This window comes from Siphateles boraxobius, unplaced genomic scaffold (assembly GCF_051911475.1).
Source record: "Siphateles boraxobius isolate OS27281-9 unplaced genomic scaffold, OSU_SipBor_1 77, whole genome shotgun sequence".
In the NCBI taxonomy this organism is placed as follows: Eukaryota; Metazoa; Chordata; class Actinopteri; order Cypriniformes; family Leuciscidae; genus Siphateles; species Siphateles boraxobius.
In genome coordinates, this window is record NW_027509205.1 from 19,721,589 (window position 1) to 19,743,694 (window position 22,106).

Genomic DNA, 22,106 nt, shown 5'->3' on the forward strand with positions numbered 1-22,106 from the left:
CAGTAATTAAAGTCTACTGCTGCATTTAGATCCGCCTACTGCCTTTGCTTCCACGCAAATTCGTAACAGAATAACTGACCCCCTAGGATCTAGCAGCCATGCCTACCTGGAGTCCTGATGTCCAGATCCTCCGTCTTCGCCAGGAGAATCGCGCCATCGAGGATTATGTCGCAGAATTCCTCGAGCTGGCATATCTCGCGCACATGAACACCCACGGCTTGAAGATCTTCTTCCGCGGAGGATTATCGGAACCACTCCGGTCTCTGATGCCCGAACCTGGTCCTCACGGATCTTTAGAATGGTACGTTGACCTGGCCCTGTTGTGGAGCGGTTCCCCGTTTACTGTGGGTGTGGAGGAGAAGCTGCGAGAGCCTGCGCTTAACGTCAGCCCGGTCGCGCCCGCGCTTCACTTCAGCTGCTCAGCCGAGACCACGCTCCACGAGCCTGCGCTTCACGTGAGCCGAGTCGAGCCCGCTTTCCACGACATGCCTGAGCTTCTTCCTGCCGAGACCGACATGCCTGAGCTTCTTCCTGCCGAGATCGACATGCCTGAGGCTGAGCTTCTGTCTTCCGAACCCGCACGTCGCTTCAGTCTCGACGAACCCGAGTCAAGTGAGTCAAGTGCCGCCGAGTCAAGTGAGACCGCGCTTCCCGAGTCAAGCGAGTCAATTGCCGCCGAGTCAAGTGCCGCCGAGTCAAGTGAGTCAAGCGCCGCCGAGTCAAGTGAGTCAAGCGCCGCCGGGTCAAGTGAACCAAGTTCCGAGTCAAGTTCCGAGTCAAGTGAATCAAGTTCTGAGTCAAGTTCCGAGTCAAGTGAGTCAAGTTCCGAGTCAAGTGAGTCAAGTTCCGAGTCAAGTGAGTCAAGTTCCGAGTCAAGTTCCGAGTCAAGTTCCGAGTCAAGTTCCGAGTCAAGTTCCGAGTCAAGTTCCGAGTCAAGTTCCGAGTCAAGTTCCGAGTCAAGTTCCGAGTCAAGTTCCGAGTCAAGTTCCGAGTCAAGTTCCGAGTCAAGTTCCGAGTCAAGTTCCGAGTCAAGTTCCGAGTCAAGTTCCGAGTCAAGTTCCGAGTCAAGTGAATCAAGTGCCGAGTCAAGTGAATCAAGTGCCGAGTCAAGTGCCAAGTCAAGTGAATCGACTACCGAGTCAAGCGAGTCTGCCGAATCTACTGAGTCAAGTACGTCCAGTAGTGAATCAAGCCCAGTGAAGCGTCGTCGCAGAAGGAGGAGGAGGACTCGTTTGCTTCGCCAGGCTACGGAGGGCGTTCCCAGACTCCTCGCCCTGCCGGCCCCGCCTCTGCGCCTCGCCCTGCCGGCCCCGCCTCTGCGCCTCGCCCTGCCGGCCCCGCCTCTGCGCCTCGCCCTGCCGGCCCCGCCTCTGCGCCTCGCCCTGCCGGCCCCGCCTCTGCGTCTCGCCCTGCCGGCCCCGCCTCTGCGCCTCGTCCTGCCTGCGCCCTTCAAGCTCCGGGAGGCCTGCCCGGAACCCATCTACCACCTGGAGGTTCCTCCCGAGGATTTCCCCAAGTATTTTTTGGGGGGGGGGCAGAAGGTACTCCGTGAGGGCCATGGAGACGACGTCGACATGGTCCTCATCCTCGTCTGAGTCTGCTCCGACCTGGCCACCATCTCATCGTGCTCCGCCCTGGCCTTTGCCACGCCATGCTCCACCCTGGCCTTTGCCACGCCATGCTCCACCCTGGCCTTTGCCACGCCATGCTCCACCCTGGCCTTTGCCACGCCATGCTCCACCCTGGCCTTTGCCACGCCATGCTCCACCCTGGCCTTTGCCACGCCATGCTCCACCCTGGCCTTTGCCACACCATGCTCCGCCCTGGCCTTCGCCTCGTCCTGCTCCGCCCTGGCCTTCGCCTCATCCTGCTCCGCCCTGGCCGCCGTCACGTCCTGCTCCGCCCTGGAGGCTTCCTGTTCCGGGCAAGCCACGCCCTCGTCAGCCTCCAGGGCGCCCACCCTCCCGCCCCTATTTGATGTTCATTCGGCGCGGGGTCGCGCCTTATGGAAGGGGGGGATAATGTTACGGTGTTTATTATTTTTGTCATGTTTCTGGTTTGTGGTTTCTCTGTCTTTGGTCTTTTATTCAGTTTGTGCCTTGTTAATTGTAGTCTGTTATTCTAGTCATGTCATTATTAGGTCCCTTGTTTCAGGTGTGTTGTCTTGTTAGGTTGTATGGTCCCGCTCGGTGTTCTGATTTGCCCCAGCTGTGTCTTGTTCCCTCATCCCGTCTGTGTATTTAAATCCTGTCTGCTCTTTTGTTCGTGGTCAGTTATTGAATGTATGTTTAATGTGCGTACCACGAGTGTCTTGTCTGTTCTGAGTCAGTAATTAAAGTCTACTGCTGCATTTAGATCCGCCTACTGCCTTTGCTTCCACGCAAATTCGTAACAATTGTGAAATATTATTACAATTTAAAATAAATGTTTTCTATTTGAATATATTGTAAATGTAATTTATTCCTGTGATCAAAGTTGTCTACTCCAGTCTTCAGAAATCATTATAATATGCTGATTTGATGCGCACTTTTTTCAGGATTCTTTGATGAGTATAATAAAAAGAAAAGCATTTATTTGAAATATAAATCTTGTAACATTACAAGTGTTACTGTTGATTACTTTAATGCATCCTAACTTTAGACAGACTTTAGATTAGGGTCCAATTCTCACTATTAACTACGACTTTTGCCTCAAGCTCATAGGTATTAATAGTTAGTAAGGTTGTTAAGTTTAGGTATTGAGTAGGATTAAGGCATGCAGAATATGATCATGCAGAATAAGCCTTTAATATGTGCTTAGAATAAATAGTCAATATCTTAGTAATATACATGCTAATAAGCAACTTGTTAATAGTGAGAATTGGACCTTAAACTGTTACTAAGGTGATACCATTAGGTGTTAAGGTATTACTTTTTTTTTTTTTTTTTTTACATGTATCATATCTAACAATGACCTTTACCAAGACTATTTACTCAATATTTCATGTATCATACATCAATTTCTTAAAGGGCACCTATTATGCAAAATTCACTTCTACATGGTGTTTGAACATAAATGTGTGTTGGCAGTATGTGAGCAAAACCACCCTAGAATGATAAAAATACACCCAGTGTTTTTTTTACAATCTCTATAAATCATAAGCACTGTCTCAGAACGAGCTGTTCTAAGATTCGGCTCAGTGTGACGTAGAATTAGGCAAGCTCCACCGACGTGGTTTGATTGACACTGTGGTTTTGGCATAGACCCCGCCCTCGGTGATCTGTACACCATCCCCATTGTCTCAACGACAGCCGGTGTTCTGACGATTTGTGCTGCCTTGTCGAAAATGTCTCCTAAGAAACATAAGTGTTCTGTTGTGGGATGTAACAATGTATATAGTAGTTTTCACTTACTTCCGACATCAGAGCCACTGAAAACGCAGTGGATGGATTTTATTTACGAAGGAAAGGCGCCACTTAAACTTCCGTTTATGTTTGCGCGAATCATTTTCGGACTGACTGTTTTGTGAAAAAGGGGCAATTCAAAGCAGGTCTTGCTTCAAAGTTAATCATCAAGTGTGGATCGTTGCCTACTGTTCGCGATCCAACGTCACCTCCTGTAGAAGTAAGTGTGTTTTATGATTTTTGAGCAAATAACGTTAGTCATTTCAGTCGATGTCAGACAATTCAACATCAAATCCGTCTAAAGTTGTTGTCGTCGTCGTAGGATGTCTGTGTATATAATTTGAACCTTGTTTGTATAGTGTGTAACCACACGTTTATAAATATATTTTTTAAAGATATTGTATTAAAAAATGTGCATGTTTTCTGTAAAGACAAGACATCAAAATTGCTATGTTTATACAAAGGCCAGCACATCGACACGAAGCTGTAGAACGAGGGATATTGGCGTGCAGACAGAAACATCACATACATGTAATTTCGTTTGTACGTAGCAAACGTTATCACAGTATTTGTGTTTGTAGTTTCAAAAAATGGCGGCAACGTTATCACAGTTTGTGTGTCTGTGTGTGTGTTGCACATCCATAATTGCAAAGGGGACGCGATTACAACTCTATAAGTACATAAATGTATCAAATAACCATTCCAAGACGTCTTGGTCCATTCTCATTTGTGTTTCTCCTGCCGGAGTCTCTTCATCATCTGGGTCTGATTCCGATTCAAACATGTACGGCTGAATGCCATACAAACAGTGTTGCCAACTATTTTCAAAGGAAAATAGCTAACGCCTTCCCTAAAAGTCGCTAAATGTCGCTAGATGACGTCATACTTCAATTAGCATATTCGTGACGTCATCGCGTCGTACTTGCGTTCTGCTTGTCTAATGTGTTTTCTCTATAAATTAATGCTCAGCTCACATACTGTATTTAATATATTATAATATAATACAGCCGAATGTAAAATAAAGCTGTCCTCATTTCCTATATATGTTTTGTCAGACAATAGAACGAGTAGCTATGATATAGGCCTAGTGAATGACTAAATTTTTTTATAGGCCAATGTGGAAAATTATCTGAATTGAGAGAGTTCGGGAGCCGGATGAACAAAAGCTTTGTGATAGTGAGTATTACAAGTAATACCGTAAGCACAAGAAAAGGAAGGAAACTAAATGATTTAATTAAAATAAAAAAGAAAAGCAGATAAGTGATAAATCCGTGGAAAACACTGCTCATTCACGTCTCTCAGTGGCCATGCGCTCAACAGATGAATGTGCTGCTGCTCCTCTCAGCCATTTACTGAACAGGGTACACGTAGCTAGAGCGAGTGACATTTGAAAAGTCGCTAAAATAGCGACTCATTTGCGCGATTCTTTTGTGTCGCTAGAGGGGTCTAAATACTCGCTAAATATAGCGACAAAGTCGCTAAGTTGGCAACACTGCATACAAAACAGCGGGTCTCTCACTTTCAGCCATTCTGCTTCTACCGACTGTTTATTGCCATAGGTATGCAAGTTACGCCCTCATCCAAAGGCTGGGCGGTGATATGCAGGTCATTTACATTTAAGGTGGTACACACCAAAACAGCTCTTTTTAAAACAGGCCCCAAAAATGACATTTTCAAATGGTTATAATAAATTAACTGTGGTGTATTTTGTGCTGAAACTTCACAAATACATTCTGGGGACACCCGAGACCAATATTACATTTTGTAAAAAGGGGCATAATAGGTGCCCTGCACATTTCTGTATAATTGGAACTAAATATCCAATGTTACAAATAGCATGTTCAGCTCTTTAAATGGTTATGCTAATAATAAAAGTGAAGTCATTAAGAATCAGTTAAAAAAGTGTTGCACTTTAACCTCAAACTGCCATTCCCCATTCCCCCCTGAAGATTGCACAAAGATATGCATCTGTAAACATCCACATACCCATAAACAAGACAATTTTCTTAATTCAGTTTCATTTATAAATAGATCCAGCCAGTTTCATCTTCATTTGATGCTCTGTGTTTGTAATCCAGGCCACAGACCCCTTTACACAGCGTGCTTTTGCTAATAGGATTGATGCTGCCCGCACTGTGCACAACACCAACTGTTGCTCGCTTCCTATTGGCTGAGCTGGAAGGTGGGCGGAGCTGATCCATGGACTGGAATGGACTGGAAATAGTGGAGGCTTGAAAAATGTGATGATCTTCTTAGATTATCACTCCATAGGGAAGAACGAGAGACGATAAAAAAAGCAAATTGAGAGTTTTACCCATGTTCTGAACAAAACTGCAATTATCTTTCTTGTTCAGGCTCTGTCCAAGGTGCATCTGCTTGGGCCGTTCTCCCATCTGGATCTGGGTGGTGGATATATGGAGATTTGCTAGTGTGGCTGGTGTTTTGTGGACGTGGGACACACGATGGCCGTGGCGCTGGATGCAGTGTGGGTGCGAGTGAAAGGGGTTTGTAAGCAGAACGGCCTGCTGATCCTCTCAGTGTTGGCCGTGGTTATCGGATGTCTTCTCGGCTTCTTCCTGCGCTCCAAGAACCTCTCGGAGCAGGTTAGTCATTCTGTCAACAAAGCACTGTAAAATTCTCCCCAAAAACCTCCCACAAAACCCTTTCCAACCCCGACTATATTGTCAGTATGGTGACAAACTTGGTCCCATTTGATCCAAATGACCTGTGGGTTTCCTTTTTTTAGATGACTTTCCAGTAGAAGGTTAAAATCAGGGTTTATTTAATGGTTATTGTTTGATCAGTTTGGGCTTTTACTATTAAACTATTGCTTTTGGTCCACCCCAGTCTTGAATAATTTGGTTACGTTTTGGCATCAGCCACTGTTTTGATTTTGAGATTTTATTTTCCATAAACATTTTTTATTTTCAAATATATATATATATATATATATATATATATATATATATATATATACATACATATATACACACAAATCTAATTTATCGTTTGAACTGGTTGAAATCTCAAGTCATATTAGGATTAAGAAAAAGAAAAAAAAAAGATTTTCTTCCTCAGTATTTCTTGTTGTACAGTACAAATATCTAAACATTATTAAATCAAGACACATTTACTTGAAAAAATTAGTTTATGCTTAAAACAAGAAAAAAAATCTGCTAACAGGCGTCAGAAAATAAACTTCAAAAGGAAGCAAGATTATTTTGCTTCTCACTGGCAGATATATTCTTAGTCTTAAGCATACATTTTCTTCATTTTTATACATTTTTCAGAATGTAAGACTTCATAGCTGAAGTCATTTTGCTCCCCAAGTAAATGTATCTTGATTTAAGAATCAACAGCAAACAAAAGGTGGCATTTCATCCCCCATTTCACATTGGCCGCTTTGACTAAAACCTCCGTTATGATTCTCAAATACGCCTAAAATAAAACCTCCAGAGACCATTTGCTGTGACGGCCGGGGATTACTGACCAATCATACAAATGCTCTTAGTAATTGTACATTAAGCAAATGCTGCTTAGCTTCGCAGCGTTTAAAGCAGGTCGGTGATGCTATCGGCCGTTTCAGCTAAATTGGAATGGGCTCTTTTCAAAAAAATTGGCTTATTTTGCAGAAGAAACCCAGTTTTGGACCTATAAAAGAAAGAAAGAAAATGTTATATTCATTTATCTATTTGGCAAATGCTTTTATCCAGAGTAATGTTTTATCATTACATGTATTCACTGAAAATTGAACCCATGACCTTGGTGTTGCTAGTGTTAAGCTTGATAAATTGAGCTACTGGAACATGGCAATCTAATTCATGTACACTTCTGGTCATAAGTTTGGAATAATTACATTTTTTTTAATGGTTCTGAGAGAATACAGTACAAACAGTAATACCATGGAATTAACATTTAAAATAGCTGTTTTAATATATTTTAAAATGTAATTTATTCATTTGATGCAAAGCTGAATTTTCAGCATCATGATCCTTCAGAAATCATTCTAATATGCTGATTTGCTGCTCGAGAGAACATTTATGATTATTATCCATGTTGAAAACATTGTGCTGCTCAATATTTTTGTTGAAAAAAAAGAATTTGAAATTGATAAAGTATTTAGTGGCATTATCAGTCAATTAACGATTATAATTTATAATGTCACAAAATATTTCTATTTTAAATAAATGATGCTCTTTTAAACTGTCTATTAATCAAAGAATGTGTTTGTTTCCATCAAAATATTCAGCAAAAACTGTTTTCAACATTGATACTAATAATAATAAACGCTATTTTATAAAGGTCCTTTAAAAGCAGCTTCTCACAAAAAAAGCGCTGTACACAAAATAAGCAATACATAGCTCAAGGAATAAAAGTGAAATAAACAAACATATGCTAGTTAAAAAAAAAAAAAATCAAGTCAACCTTTAAAAAATGTTATATATCTGAGCTTCCCTAAGTTCAAAAGGCAGAGAACTCCAAAGGGCAGGAGCATATGAAGAAAAATCCCTGTCAACCATAGATCTTAATCGTTTATGAGGAACAACCAGCAAGTTGGATTGTGAAGACCGCAGTCTATGATTTAGGGTATAGGAATTTAACAATTCAGATAAATAATGTGGTGCCAAGCCATTCAATGTTTTATACATCAACATCATAATTTTAAAATCAGCTTGAAATCTGACTGGGAGCCAGTGCAAGAATTCCAAAACTGGAGTGATATAATTGCATATCCTGGACCCAGTCAATATCCTGGCAGCCGAGTCATATTGCAGTTTGTTTAGTGTTGATTTAGAAATGTATCATTGGACCCAATCTTGATATATTTCTGAGGTGAAAAAAGGATGAATTAACTGTGCTCTGAACAAAATAATCAAATAAAAAACTAGACTCAAAAGGTTCCTCGCTTTACTTTGAGTCTCCAAGACCAATTTGATGGAAATTGGGATGACGGGAACCAATGAGCATAACTTTCATGCTTTTCAATTACTAATTGAGGACCAAATCAGATTTTTTTTTAATACTTTCAAATAGAAAACAATTTTGTTTTACTGTATTTTCAAATATATAAATGCAGCCTCGGTGAGCAGAAGAGACTTCTTACAAAAACATTAAAAATCTTAATTATTCCAAACGTTTGACTGGTAGTGTGAATGAATGCAATGCATGTTCTCACAATCTGTGACGCATGAGAATCACATTGCACCAAAATCTCAAAATATGTTCCTATTGGCTATTTCCAGTCCAGCAGCAAATATTTGCCTTACTTCATACACCGCTCTATTATCTCTGTCTCTCACACACAGCCCTTTCAGGAGACCCTAAGGAATGGGAAGAGAATAGCCTCTTCAAGTATCTCTCATGCACTATTTATATGGATAGAGTATAATACACTATTTCAAACATATAATGGGATATTTATGTACAATAAACTGCAAGTACAACTATATTTCTCTATCGATTTCTTTCTATACAAAAGCAAACAGAAAACAGGTTAAGAGCCATTTAGCTAGCCATTTTACTACAGAAAATGTTATTGTTTTTAAACTGCAGATCATAAAAGAAAATGTATAGACCAAATTAAGAAACATTACCAAAAAACTTTCCTTTTTTTCATTTTATTTTAAAGGATGTCAGATTTTATTCACTTTTTAAAACTATCAAGTCAGCAGTTGCGATAGTCTTTTCTTCTCTATTGTGATGTACAGTTGTAATCGAAATATTTCAACCCCCATTGCAAATCAGGTTTATTGGTAAAATGTACAGACTTTCAGCTATTTACAATGAACAAATCAAACAAAAGTCATTGAAATAACAAATGTTTTAAGTGGTTTCCCCAAATTGAACTGAAAATGCAACGTAAAGACTAGGGCTGGGTATTGTTAGGAATTTCACAATTCGATTCGATTTTGATTCTTGAGGCTTCGATTCGATTTCGATTCGATATTGATTTATTAGCTTTGATATCGATTCAATAATTAGTAAATACACAAGTAATTAAGTACCTGAGTATATTTTTAAATAATGTGTGCAGTATTATCAATGTTTAAGAACAAATTGACCCCAGCATGTTTCCTGTCATGGTTTATTTAGCAGAACAAACTGTACAATATTGTACATGTGTTGAATACAAACCACAACTGTAACAAACAGGTGCTTTATTAACACACCTCTAAAGTGCATGTAACTGTAATACAAAGTATATTTCTTTCTTCCTATACATTCAAGTTATAAAAGAAATGTAAACAGAAACACAAAATGTGCATACTCGTAAAAAAAATGCGCTTCGTGAGGCACACGCGCGCATATTTGCACACACACGCAAGGACTCTTGCTCTCTTCCTCTCTGTTGTGCGTGCGCTACAAGGTTTGGAGCTCGCGAGCTCTAGATTTCGGGAGATTTTAACTAATTTGCGGACATCAGGGAGCCGCTATCAATATGCGGGAGACTCCCTGAGACTTATTGTTGTTCTTATTATCATTTAGGGGGGCTTAGGAACATTTTGAGGTAGCTTCAGCCCCCCTAAAATAGGCCTAATGACGTCCCTGGTTGGTGCTGCAGGCTTGAACAGAGTGCAGCTACTGTCCGTCGTCTTGCTGTTTTGGTAAAGCGAGTCTTGTACAACGCTGAACGCTCTCACTAGAGTGTTGCCCACAGCGCGGCCACTGGCCGGTGGGCTGAATCGATTCATAGGATTTGATGAATCGATATTGAATTGAGAAACAAATAATTGCAATGCATTGATGAATCGATATTTTTACCCAGCCCTAGTAAAGACTTCTGCAGTCTTAAAATTATTCAACCCCCTGAATAGAATCCCTCACAACAGCACAAATCTGCAAAATAGGTGTTGTCTCAAGCACACCTGATGCAGCTAATCAAGGGCTTCATTAGTTGCACAAGGTGTGCTTGAGCTAGAACACCTGAAATATCTGAACTGGCAAGGTTTGTTGAGTGTGACATTTGACTGCATGTTAGAAATATGGCTAAGTCAAAAGAATGTTCCAAAAAGTAAAGAAAAGAGATTATCGCCCTTCACAAACAAGAAACAGAATACAAAAAGATAGTTAAGGCACTATATCATTTTAGAGACACCATTGGAAGCATAGTTCGCAAGTTCAAAGTTCAAAGAACAGTGGTTACACAAAAATAATAAAATAACAACAGCTGCATGCAGATTTCTGAGAAGGCAGGTTCAGAAAAACTCTTGAGTGATTGCAAAAGACCTGCAGCAAGACCTGGTGGCCACAGGCACTAAGCTTTCAGCTGCACAGTAAGGAGCGCACTAAACGAATGCCTGAACTCCAAGACCACACCACTACTGACCCAAAACACACGAAGGTCAGCTCCAATTTGCTCAAAATCATATAAATAAGCCACAGAAGTTTTGGGTTTCTGTTCTGCGGAGGAATGAAACAAAACTGAAACTTTCCGGCCCTATGGATCAGCGGTATGTCTAGAGAAGAAGAATGAAGCATATGCTGAAAATATCACTCTGTCTACAGTTAAGCATGCTGTGGATCGGTGATGCTCTGCGGCTGCTTTGCGTCCTTTGGCACTGGAAACCAGCAGCGTGTGGAAGGCAAGATGGATTCATTGAAGTATCACAAAATCCTAGGAGAAAACGTCATGCCGTCAGTGAGGAAGCTGAAGCTTGGGCGTCATTTGACCTTCCAACAGGACAATAATCCCAAGCATACCTCAAATTCCACCAAGGCTTAGTTGTCGAAGAAGTCCTGGAAGATTCTACAGTGGCCGTCACAGTCACCTGACTTGAACCCCATAGAAAATCTCTGGTTGGGATTTGAAGGTGGTGGTTGTAGCACGCAAACCCAAGAATATTACTGAACTGGAGGCCATTGCTCATGAGAAATGCTAAGGCTAAGATTCCTCAGAAACGCTGCCAAAAGCTGGTGTCTGGTTCTACATCTAGTTTGCAGCAGGTCATAACAGCAAAAGGGTGTTCGACTGAGTGCTAAAGATGCTTGCCATTAAGGGGTTGAATTATTTTAAGCCTACAGAAGTCATTAAAAGTTGCATTTTCAGTTGAATTTGGGGAAACCACTTGAAACATTTGAGCTATTTCCACTTTCTATTCACATTACTTTTGTTTGATTTGTTCAGTGAAACTCCTTCTCGAACAAGGAAAATTTAGGGCAGGGCTTGTGGAATTGATTTGATGGTTATGGTTTGTTATTGGTGGATCTCATGTAAGTGACAGGTTGCCTCGTCATCAGAGAAGAGATGTGTCACAGTGTCTGGTTGTATTTCCCTTGTTTGTCACTAGAGGTCCTCGTTCTTAAGGTGTCCCTCACATTTGACTTCATTTCCCAGCTTCTGCCTGTCACTGTCACTCATCAGTCCATTGCACTCAGCTGTTCTCCGTAATCATTGTTCCCAGCTGTTCATTGTTAGTCTTGTTAGATCTGTGTATATATTCCCTGTCTGTGTCAGTATGTGTACAGGGTCGTTGTATTATGTGCCCACACTTCCGTTCTCGTTTGTGCTTCTTGGTCTGTGTTGTTCTTGTCTTTTGGATTGCTACATGGTATTTGACCCCTGCCTGGACTGATTGTGAGTTGGATTACCCTATAATTAAAAACTACTGCTTTTGGATCTTCTGTCCCCTGTGTGTGTTTCCATGACAGAACGACTCCGTCAAACCCAGATCCAGCGGTATGTTTTCTAATATCTCTTCCCCAGCCACCGAGTGGGAGAGAAGGGAGTTTTTTAAGGGGACCCGGTTGGTCAAGTTTCGCGAGTCCCGTGGAGGTCACAGTCGAGGAGGTAGTCGGGAGATGATCCCTGTTCCGGTGGTCCCGGTTCCGGTGGTCCTGAGTCCGGTGGTCCGGAGAAGGAGAAGGTGACACAGCCCGTCTGCCCAGTCAGAGACTGTTCATGTTCCGTCTGCCCAGTCAGAGACTGTTCACGTTCCGTCTGCCCAGTCAGAGACTGTTCACGTTCCGTCTTCCCAGTCAGAGACTGTTCACGTCCCGTCTGCCCAGTCAGAGACTGTTCACGTCCCGTCTGCCCAGTCAGAGACTGTTCACGTTCCGTCTGCCCAGTCAGAGACTGTTCACGTTCCGTCTGCCCAGTCAGAGACTGTTCACGTCACGTCTGCCCAGTCAGAGACTGTTCATGTTCCGTCTGCCCAGTCAGAGAATGGTCACGTCACGTCTACCCAGCCAGAGACTGTTCACGTCCCGTCTGCCCAGTCTGAGACAGATCAAGAGATGCCCATTCGTCTGGCCGCCATGGCAATGCTGGACTATCTGGAGTGTCTGGCTCAGATCCTGGACATGCCAGTGTCTGCTGTCCCTGAGCCGGAGCCAGTGTCTGTTCCTGAGCCGGAGCCAGTGTCGTCTACTCCTGAGCCGGAGCCAGTGTCTGCCGTTCCTGAGCCGGAGCCAGTGTCTGCCGTTCCTGAGCCGGAGCCAGTGTCTGCCGTTCCTGAGCCGGAGCCAGTGTCTGCCGTTCCTGAGCCGGAGCCAGTGTCTGCCGTTCCTGAGCCGGAGCCCGTGTCTGCCGTTCCTGAGCCGGAGCCAGTGTCTGCCGTTCCTGAGCCGGAGCCCGTGTCTGCTTCGCCCTGGCCGCCCGATGGACTGTCTGCTTCGCCCTGGCCGCCGGCTAAACCATCACCCCCTGTTTCTGTTCCCTTCCACGGACCTGGCCCCCCATCTCTCCCCCTGATCCTCCACCACTACACCTTGCCTGGACTCCTGTGTGTTTGTTTGTTATGTCGTAGAGCATCTGGTAGCCGCTCCGTAGAGGGGGGGTTATGTCACAGTGTCTGGTTGTGTTTTCCTTGTTTGTCACTAGAGGTCCTCGTTCTCACGGTGTCCCTCACATTTGACTTCATTTCCCAGCTTCTGTCTGTTACTGTCACTCATCAGTCCATTGCACTCAGCTGTTCCCCGTAATCATTGTTCCCAGCTGTTCATTGTTAGTCTTGTTAGATCTGTGTATATATTCCCTGTCTGTGTCAGTATGTGTACGGAGTCGTTGTATTATGTCCCCACACTTCCGTTCTCGTTTGTGTTTCTTGGTCTGTGTTGTTCTTGTCTTTTGGATTGCTACATGGTATTTGACCCCTGCCTGGACTGATTGTGAGTTGGATTACCCTATAATTAAAAACTACTGCTTTTGGATCTTCTGTCCCCTGTGTGTGTTTCAGTGACAAGATGTCGCTGCAAGAGGGAGCGAAAGTTATTTTAATTCAAGATTACGAGGCACATGAATTAAAAAACATTGTGCACAGATAATTTGCTTATAATAAATAGCTACTGAAATATTGCATAAAAAATAAAAATTGTCCATTTTGATTACATGGTGACTTTAAAGTGTAGCTAAGCAAATAAACACACATACTTTTAAAATTTGCATGGATTGTGTGCTTGTAATCATGAAAATATCATAATTTTTCTGTTCATATGTTAAATGTATTTATACGATGTCTTTTTAAAACATCTTTTAAAGCGATCAAACTATTTTTTTCCTGCCGGATAATAAACCGACTATTTTGATGTTTGTCTTTTTTTTTTCTCATAACCATTGGATGTTTTTTCCCCCAATACAATTTTTATACACAACCAACTTCGACATGCTTTTTGATCAATGTAAAACCCTGCTGTCGAAGTGCTTCTCCTAGAAAGATTTCCAAGCTGATTTCAGAAAGCTTTCTCACAATTCAGAATCTCTTTTGTTGTTTGCATTGTGGAGAGCGCTGTTCTGAGAGGTGCTTTGTGTTTGTGTGTAAAGCTTAGAGATAGCAGTGTAATGCCTTGACATGATCTCAGCGCTGGCACGGAAAATATGCTGTGGGCCGCTAAGAGGTGGCGTCAGTCATATATCACATTAGTTTGAAGGGCTGTGTTTAGCATGTTTTTTCAAAGCAATCGGGAAAAGAAACACAATTTGGACACAAAAGTGTTTACAGACACTTTGAAGAAGAGGCTTTTTTGTTAGCATAGTTGTTTTATAAGCACAGAATCCAAAGAACCCCTTATTATGCATGCAGTTAGTGTAATTTGAAAAGCAGCGTTTGTTTATTCTCTTTCGGATGCAAGACTATTCTTGTGTTTGCCTTGCCGTGCTGTGTGTGACTATAGCAGCAGTGAACAAGAGACAAGAAGACATAGCATGCACATGTTGAATAGTGGCATTGAGGAAATCTGAATGCTTTGAGATTGATAGTCACAGATGATCACAGAAAATGTGAATATATACTGTATATAGACTTCACCATTCTGTAAAAGCTGGCCAAAACCAGCTTTAAAGGAAAAGTTGAATAATCAGTTCAAGTTAATTATCCCCATTTTTCTTTCTTCTGTGAAAAAGTAGAAGTTTAAAAAGAGTACTTATGAAAACAATTGCTTTAAAAGAATATACTTAAGTACGAAATGAATGTAATGTTGACACTTAATTGCATGTTGTAGATTGCATGTATAATTACATGAATTATAGTTACATCTATTTTAAATGCAGTTATTTTAAGTGTTTTAACCCACTTGAGTAGAACATCTTTATGTGTAATTTCATAATTACTTATATTGTTTTTGTAATATTGTAAATGTGTACTGCTGAAACTTGTTATGCATTAACATATTTGTAAATACACATTTATAATGATGAAGTTGCAATTTAGTACATTTAAAATAAATTAGTTTTAAATCTAATAAGGAATAATACATTACAGTTCAAATGATAATCTATAAACTAAATTGAATGGGCTTTAGTATGTTGGTCAACACAAAATGTGTGTTTCTTAAATGCACAACAGATTATTAAAACATAATTATTTAAAATGCTCTTTAAAGTAATAAATTGACATTATTAGAAGTGCCCCTTTTAAAAGTGTTAGTCATGAAAGTGGGCTCACATTAAATACACTTAAGTGTCCTTTAATTTCATTGATATTATATTGTCTGCGAGTACAGTTTTTAAAAAAATATATACTTTTAAGATTTGTATTACTCTACAAGCGCACAATCAACTAAGTAAACTTCTTTTTTATGACCTGTAGTTTTCTTTGCAGGGAGATGAATAAAAATACATAACCAGGTGATAATTGATGATTTCTGATCATTTTGTATGGATGAATGAACGCATCTTGTTTCCACTATTAAAAAACTCTGAAATACCCCAAAACATTACCTTTCATATAAGTGTAGCTCAACACCAAGACAGATTTGGGAGGTTATTTTTTTTCTATGTTCCTTTCTGGGGCCGGACTCGTACTGTATCTCAGTGTTAAACCAGCTGGACGTGAGTAGAGATGCAAGCTCTCACTGAAGCTCAGCAAGCTCTTGTTGTGTTTTTTAAAGCACGCTGGCATAAAATGAATCATTCAGCACTTGTTGTGATTCTCCGGTTCGTGAAGTCAGTATATCGGGAGTTCGGGAGTATCTCACACATTCAGATAAAGCCAGCAAGAGGTTTGGGAGGTTCTAAGTCTCTAACAAATGTTCCCAAAAGAGATAATGCTGTGATTTTTTTGTGCCCTTGAGTGAGACATTTAAAAGAGTGACCTGAATAGGAGCTCACGTCCATCATGATTGTGTCAGGTCTAAATGTCTGGGAGAATTGAGAGCAATGGTAGAAGGTAAGATTTCAGTCAATGGCAAATTGCATTTTGGGGTTATCCTCACATAAAGCTAATGTATGGCCTTAGAAAACTTGGAAGATATCACACTAGTCTTATGAACTCATTTATAGTGGCTTTTGGAGCTGGACAAACGGTAATGGTGTCTATTCTCACTGTATTGTAAAGTAAGAAAGAAAGTTATACGGGTTTGATGTGAGTAAATGATGATAGAAGTTTGATTATGGATGATTTATTGCTTATCCTGAGGGCATCACCTTAGATAAAGTATGGACATCATCACATCTCCACAAGGCTGCAGGAAATTTGAATGCTCATTTATCTGTTATCTCCTTTCTTCATGCCATTAAGGCAGATTACAGCTGGACATTTTGGCAAGATATAACCAATTACACAAGCGAGATGCGCTATAGAACATATAGCTTGTACATATAGCTCCAAAAATTATCTTATTTATCCAAAGTCATACAATAATTTTGCATGAAAAACAGACTGATATTTAAGTCTTCAATTTAGAATTCAGTCTGTTCTTCATGCAGTGCTACCGTGTGCAATCAGATCGAGATCGAATGTGTGAGAATTAGTCCACTTCAAGGTTCGTTATGTGAAGAAATTCATTCTTTGCTTCAGGAACAATATTACCTGATTAACAGCTGATCTTCAGCTTCACTCATCTCATGAGAAATTAGAGAGTTTGTTCCACTAGATGTCAGGATTCAAGCAGGTGCCCTGGGGTCTTGAGGAAGAACTTGATGGGAAAACTTTGTGATGTTTGTACTTCTGAAATTAGAGTGTTCACCAAGATGTAAGTATTTTTTATATAGAGTGATATGCTGACTATATAGTGTACTTTTTTATTGACCAAAACTTTTTGGCATCCAAATCCCCCAATAGATAAATCAGGCTGCACGATAGTTCTTAGTTCTTAATTCCAATAATTCCAAATTACTTTCTATTGCATAAGGGCATTTATTTACCAACCATGATCACAAACAATACAGTTGAGATTCATGTTTGCACTTATTACAAACCATATGGCTACGTTCAGACTGTCAGTCCAAATCCGATTTTTGTGCATATCTGATTGAAAAACCCAACCAGATGACATCACATAAAATGTGATTTTTACAAATTAGTTTCAAGGTACATTTTTATGTGGTTTGAAAACCTATTCAAAAAGTCTGGCTGCTCTGATTGGATTGGATGTCGCGTGGTCTATGTGACTTCCTCACTCCACGTAAAACGTAAACATCAGACGTTGTTATAGGAAACATACAGAAAGTTGCTGCACAAACAAGCTTGTGTTGTTGCAAAGTGTCACACCTGTTGAGCAGAAAATGACAAAATACCCGAGACGAAAACCATCTCCGGTTATATTGTCATGTTGTGTTTTTTTTATTAATGTTAGTGCAAGATAATGAAATGTCAAATTGTCAAAACAATTCAAGGACAAATAACCAGCGGGACAATATCACAATGATTATTTTTAATTAATCGAAAGAAGCAGATTGTTATTATGATTACAATACGATTAATCTTACAGCCATGGATGGATGGATGGATGGATGGATGGATGGATGGATGGATGGATGGATGGATGGATGGATGGATGGATGGATGGATGGATGGATGGATGGATGGATGGATGGATGGAAGGATACAGTGAATGGATGGATACAGTGGATGGATAGATGGATGGATGGATTTGAAATGCTGGATGGAGGGATGGCCAGATGGATAGATAGATAGATAGATAGATAGATAGATAGATAGATAGATAGATAGATAGATAGATAGATAGATACAGTGGATGGATGGATTTGAAATGCTGAATTGGGGGATGGCCAGATGGATGGATGGATATATACAGTGGGTGGATGGATTTGAAATACCAGATGGATGGATGGAATTTGATTTGCCTGCCAAAAGGTTTTGAGTTAATGAAATGCTTGAAATACTGCAATACATGAGTGTGTCAGATGTTACAAAGACTGAATTTTTGTTGTAAATGGATCCTTTCGTGTGGACAAGTTCGTTTGACAATGTATGTGCGTTCTCCAACTGATGCAGTGTCGCAAAACTGCTACTGAATCAAACAGACAGCGTGAGCAGTGTAGTGCGATTCCAAAACGAATGACTCTTCTTATGAGTGGTTCTTTTTGGTGAAATACATTCAGTGTGATAAGTGTATTACGACTCCCCAACAAATGACTCTTATGAGCTGGTTAATGGATCACAGAGCAACTGCAGTTCTTTAAAAGAATCAAACTGTGACACTTAAATCAGAGTAGTTGCTGACTGTTTGTTTGTATGGCAATGTGTAGCTAAAGATGCACATGAGTTTTGTAAGTAATATTTTTTTCAATAAAAATAAATGAATGGAATTGGTTTCCACATTTGTTAAGTGTCGTTGTTTATAATATAGCTATAAGGCTAATTATTGGATTGCATTTATGACTTCTAAAAAAGTCTAATTAATTTTAGTTAATACTATTATTTATTTTATTGATGAACCAGAATTGTTAAGAGGTGCAGGAACCAGAACGTCCTGGTTGCGTATGCAACCCACCGTTCCCTGAAGGAGGGAACGGAGGACGTAGTCGACGCCGACTGAAATGGGATCTCGCTAGAGAGCCTGTCTTCTTCGATTACTATTGAACGAGCCAATGTAATTGGCGTGCGTGATTCGCATCACACACTCCGCCCCCGCGGCGCGGGTATAAATACGGAAGTGGATGCACGCACTAGTTGCTTTTCGCTGAGGAGCCGAGAGTAACCCGGGGTCAGCGGTGGTCCAGCGGTAGTGGCAAGGGGACTACGTCCTCCGTTCCCTCCTTCAGGGAACGGTGGGTTGCATACGCAACCAGGACGTTCCCTTTCAGTCGATAACGTCGGACGTAGTCGACGCCGACTGAAATGGGATCAACCATTGAACACGCCACTAACGCTGCCACCTTCCAGTGCCTAAACCAAAGCCTCCTGATGCCCCCGCAAACTTAAGGCGGGGAAGGACAGGGCTTAGGCCAGGGAAGTCACTGCTGTTCCTACAGGACCACTGGGAAAGCGTTCCCCGTACGTTGGAAGGAAGGGACGCTGCGGAAGCCACATCCAACCCGAGGGAGGTAATGTGGAGAATACACATATGAACTGGGCGGAAACCGGGCAGTCTAACATATGGAATGTCACTGGGGTGGCTCCAGCCTAAGACGGGGGGAGACACACCGGACAGTGACGGCAGAGAGACTCTGCCGAGGGAAGACACGGGCTCACCGCAGGGAGCCGTATCGTGGAAGAATACACATATGGGGTCACCGAAGGGACCGCAACATATGTGACCAGTCACGGAAACTAGGGACACAAGTCGGTTCTGGGGCATTTTGAGTTATTCATAGATTCTGAGAGTGTAATATCCAAGCTTTCCAACGATGTGTAACATGTGGAAATCTGATAATATTTGGAGAAGTTGTGGCCATTTTAAAGTAGGCACTTAAAAAAGCTCAAAGAGGAGAAAACGAGCTAAAGATTGTGCAGTTCTCACCTGTCTCTGCTGCTGGGGGTGACAATAGGGCTCATTTACATCTCATTTAGATAAGCCATACCCCCTGTAAAGCTCCTCCATGTGCTTTACAGCTTTTTTTACACTTCGAATGAGTGCACTTCTGCCGCACTAGGCGAAAAACAATTGTGCTGCCCCTCTATTTGCAACGTACCAGCAACAACACACAAAGACCAATAATGCCATATAGCCTGCATATAACGCGAAACCAGCAACAACACATAAAGACCAATATGCCATATACATATAACGCAAAACCAGCAACAACACACAAAGACCAATATGCCATATAGCCTGCATATAACGCAAAACCAGCAACAACACACAAAGGCCAATATGCCATATACATACAGTATAACGCAAAACCAGCAACAACACACAAAGACCAATATGCCATATACATATAACGCAAAACCAACAACAACAAACAAAGACCAATAAGCCATAGGCCTACATATAGCGCAAATAGTACGCAACGCTCGTGTGCCCAAAATGTCAACAATATTAAAGTTTATGTAGGAGGCAAATGCCTGCTGGCATTTTTCTTTAAGCAGTCATTTCTGCAATTTTCCAAATAATCACATTTCACCTCCTCAAATTACTGTTGCAAATCTCTTTACACCACTTTCTTATGTGCGTATACACACACAAATGAAATGTCCGCAAGCACATTATATCATCAGCAGGTTCAGCATCTTAAATAACGACTAAAGAGCAAATGAAGCTTAACTTACATTTCAGAAACACGCACGGCAGGCCTTCATCGCAGCAGCAAAGGTCTTAACTGCATCCTCTATTTCGATTCTCCGTCACATATGAAACAGCCAGCCACCGCTGTCAGCGAGCCGAGCCGCCGTATTGAAGCACTGAGGGCGAGCGCGCTGCGCCCATACCTCCGGTTCAGTTTCCCGAGCCCACGAAGTGCGGCGAAAACATTTTCGGTGTAACTGCCAGACGGTTCATCTCGTCTGCGACAATCTTTGCGGCATCCATCTTCATTGAATTTTGATATCAGAGAAAGCTGGCCAGAGCACAGCATAATAAGTAGCCATGTGGTTGACTTGGAGGGCGGGGGCAAAAGCGCCGGGTTATTCAGTATGGAAATACACACAGACAATGACACGCCACGCCCCTACTGCATGCTAGAATCTCCGAAAACAAGCCGATTTCAACCTCAAAATGTAAGCTTTTAAATATACCAATACTGCTATCTCAAACATGGAGAGGCTTCTTCGTGATTTCAATTAACAGATTCTCCAAAAAATTGAAAATCACCAATTTTGAAAAAAAACTCTTCTTTCTCATTTTGCTCGAAAGTTGTGCTGCCGACTTGTGTCCCTGGTTTCTGTGACGGGTCACATATGGACCCAGCCTAACACAGGTTCCACACTGCTTACGAGTGGTAGGCCTAACACCAGACGTTCCGCACGTCCGACGTCGGAGGGGTGCGGAGGAACTCAACAGGGTTCAATTTTAAGGGAACTCAACTGGAGTAGAAAGGCGCACGTATCCAGTCCACAGGAGGGGAATGGCGCAGCAAGCCGACACTTGAACCGGGCTCACAGTGAAACTGGCTTCATGAGAAGGGAGCCCACGGGAAGCAGCGGTTCAACTAGGTGTCGTCCAGCCCCCAACTCTAGAATCTGTTTAGCAAAGTATATCGTCAACGCCCAGGCGGAGCACTTTACACTCATCATATACCCCTTTTCCACCAAAGCATTTTGAGAGCCGGTTCGGAGCCGGTGCCTACTCGCGAACCGGTTCTTTGTGTTTCGACAGCCAAAGAACCGGTTCTCGGCCAGGAAAACTGGTTCCAAAGCGGCACCAACTCTTTGCTGGACTAGAACCAGAGAACCGTTCTTTTACCACCGTGTCATGCTTACGGCGGGGCTGGAGGCGGGTTTAGATGTGTCCTAAACATATTTTATGACCGCAAAGCCAGGAGAAACATTTGCAGAAACACGATGTAGTCCACCATTGTAATTATTATGCTTGAAGTTGGCGCAAGCGTTTCTAGCTTTTTTTAAATTTTATTTTTTTATTGAAAACATTATGTAAGCAAAGAAGAAAACAGTCAAAATATAGAACAAATAAACGGAAAGAAAAAAAGACACAAGACAGAGGTACATAACTAATCAGAAATGATTACATATCAAAGGAAAAGATTAAAAGACTTACTTATTTCAATTGTTTTTAAAGCCTTCATGGAACACAAGTTAGAGATAATCCCAAAATAATGTACTTGCTAGCGTTTCTGTATGGCGACGTACACAGTGACGTAACGACGTCGTTCGCTGGGCGCTCTAGTCAGTGGGAAAACAAACCGGTTCTGAGAAGGTTCGCAAGTTGAACCAACTCCGAACTAACTTTGAACCAGCACCAGTTCCGAACCCGTTCTTTTTTGGTGGAAAAGGGGTAATAGAGGAGCTCAACACCTAAGTGGACATGTTGCATCTCGGATCTTTGCCGAAATGAAGGCAAGCACTAAGTGCAACTTTGCATGGAAACAGCCTTCCCTCTCTGCTGAATTCCAACAGATATTTGAAGAGCTGGTCTGAGGTCTAT

At 41.7% G+C, this 22,106-nt stretch overlaps 1 protein-coding gene across 2 annotated transcripts in view; it reads left to right on the forward strand.

Annotated features, from left to right (window-relative positions):
• Positions 1-22,106, forward strand: part of slc1a7b (solute carrier family 1 member 7b) — a 97,282-nt gene that overhangs the window by 11,261 nt on the left and 63,915 nt on the right. The window contains exons 1-2 of one of the 2 annotated variants that reach the window (XM_077218606.1): positions 5,546-5,565; positions 5,750-5,986. In XM_077218606.1, coding sequence (XP_077074721.1) covers positions 5,846-5,986 — 141 coding nt within the window. In that variant the 5' untranslated portion in view covers positions 5,546-5,565; positions 5,750-5,845. Of the gene's footprint in view, positions 1-5,545; positions 5,566-5,749; positions 5,987-22,106 lie in introns of those variants that run through there. The other variant, XM_077218605.1, reaches the window with a different exon arrangement.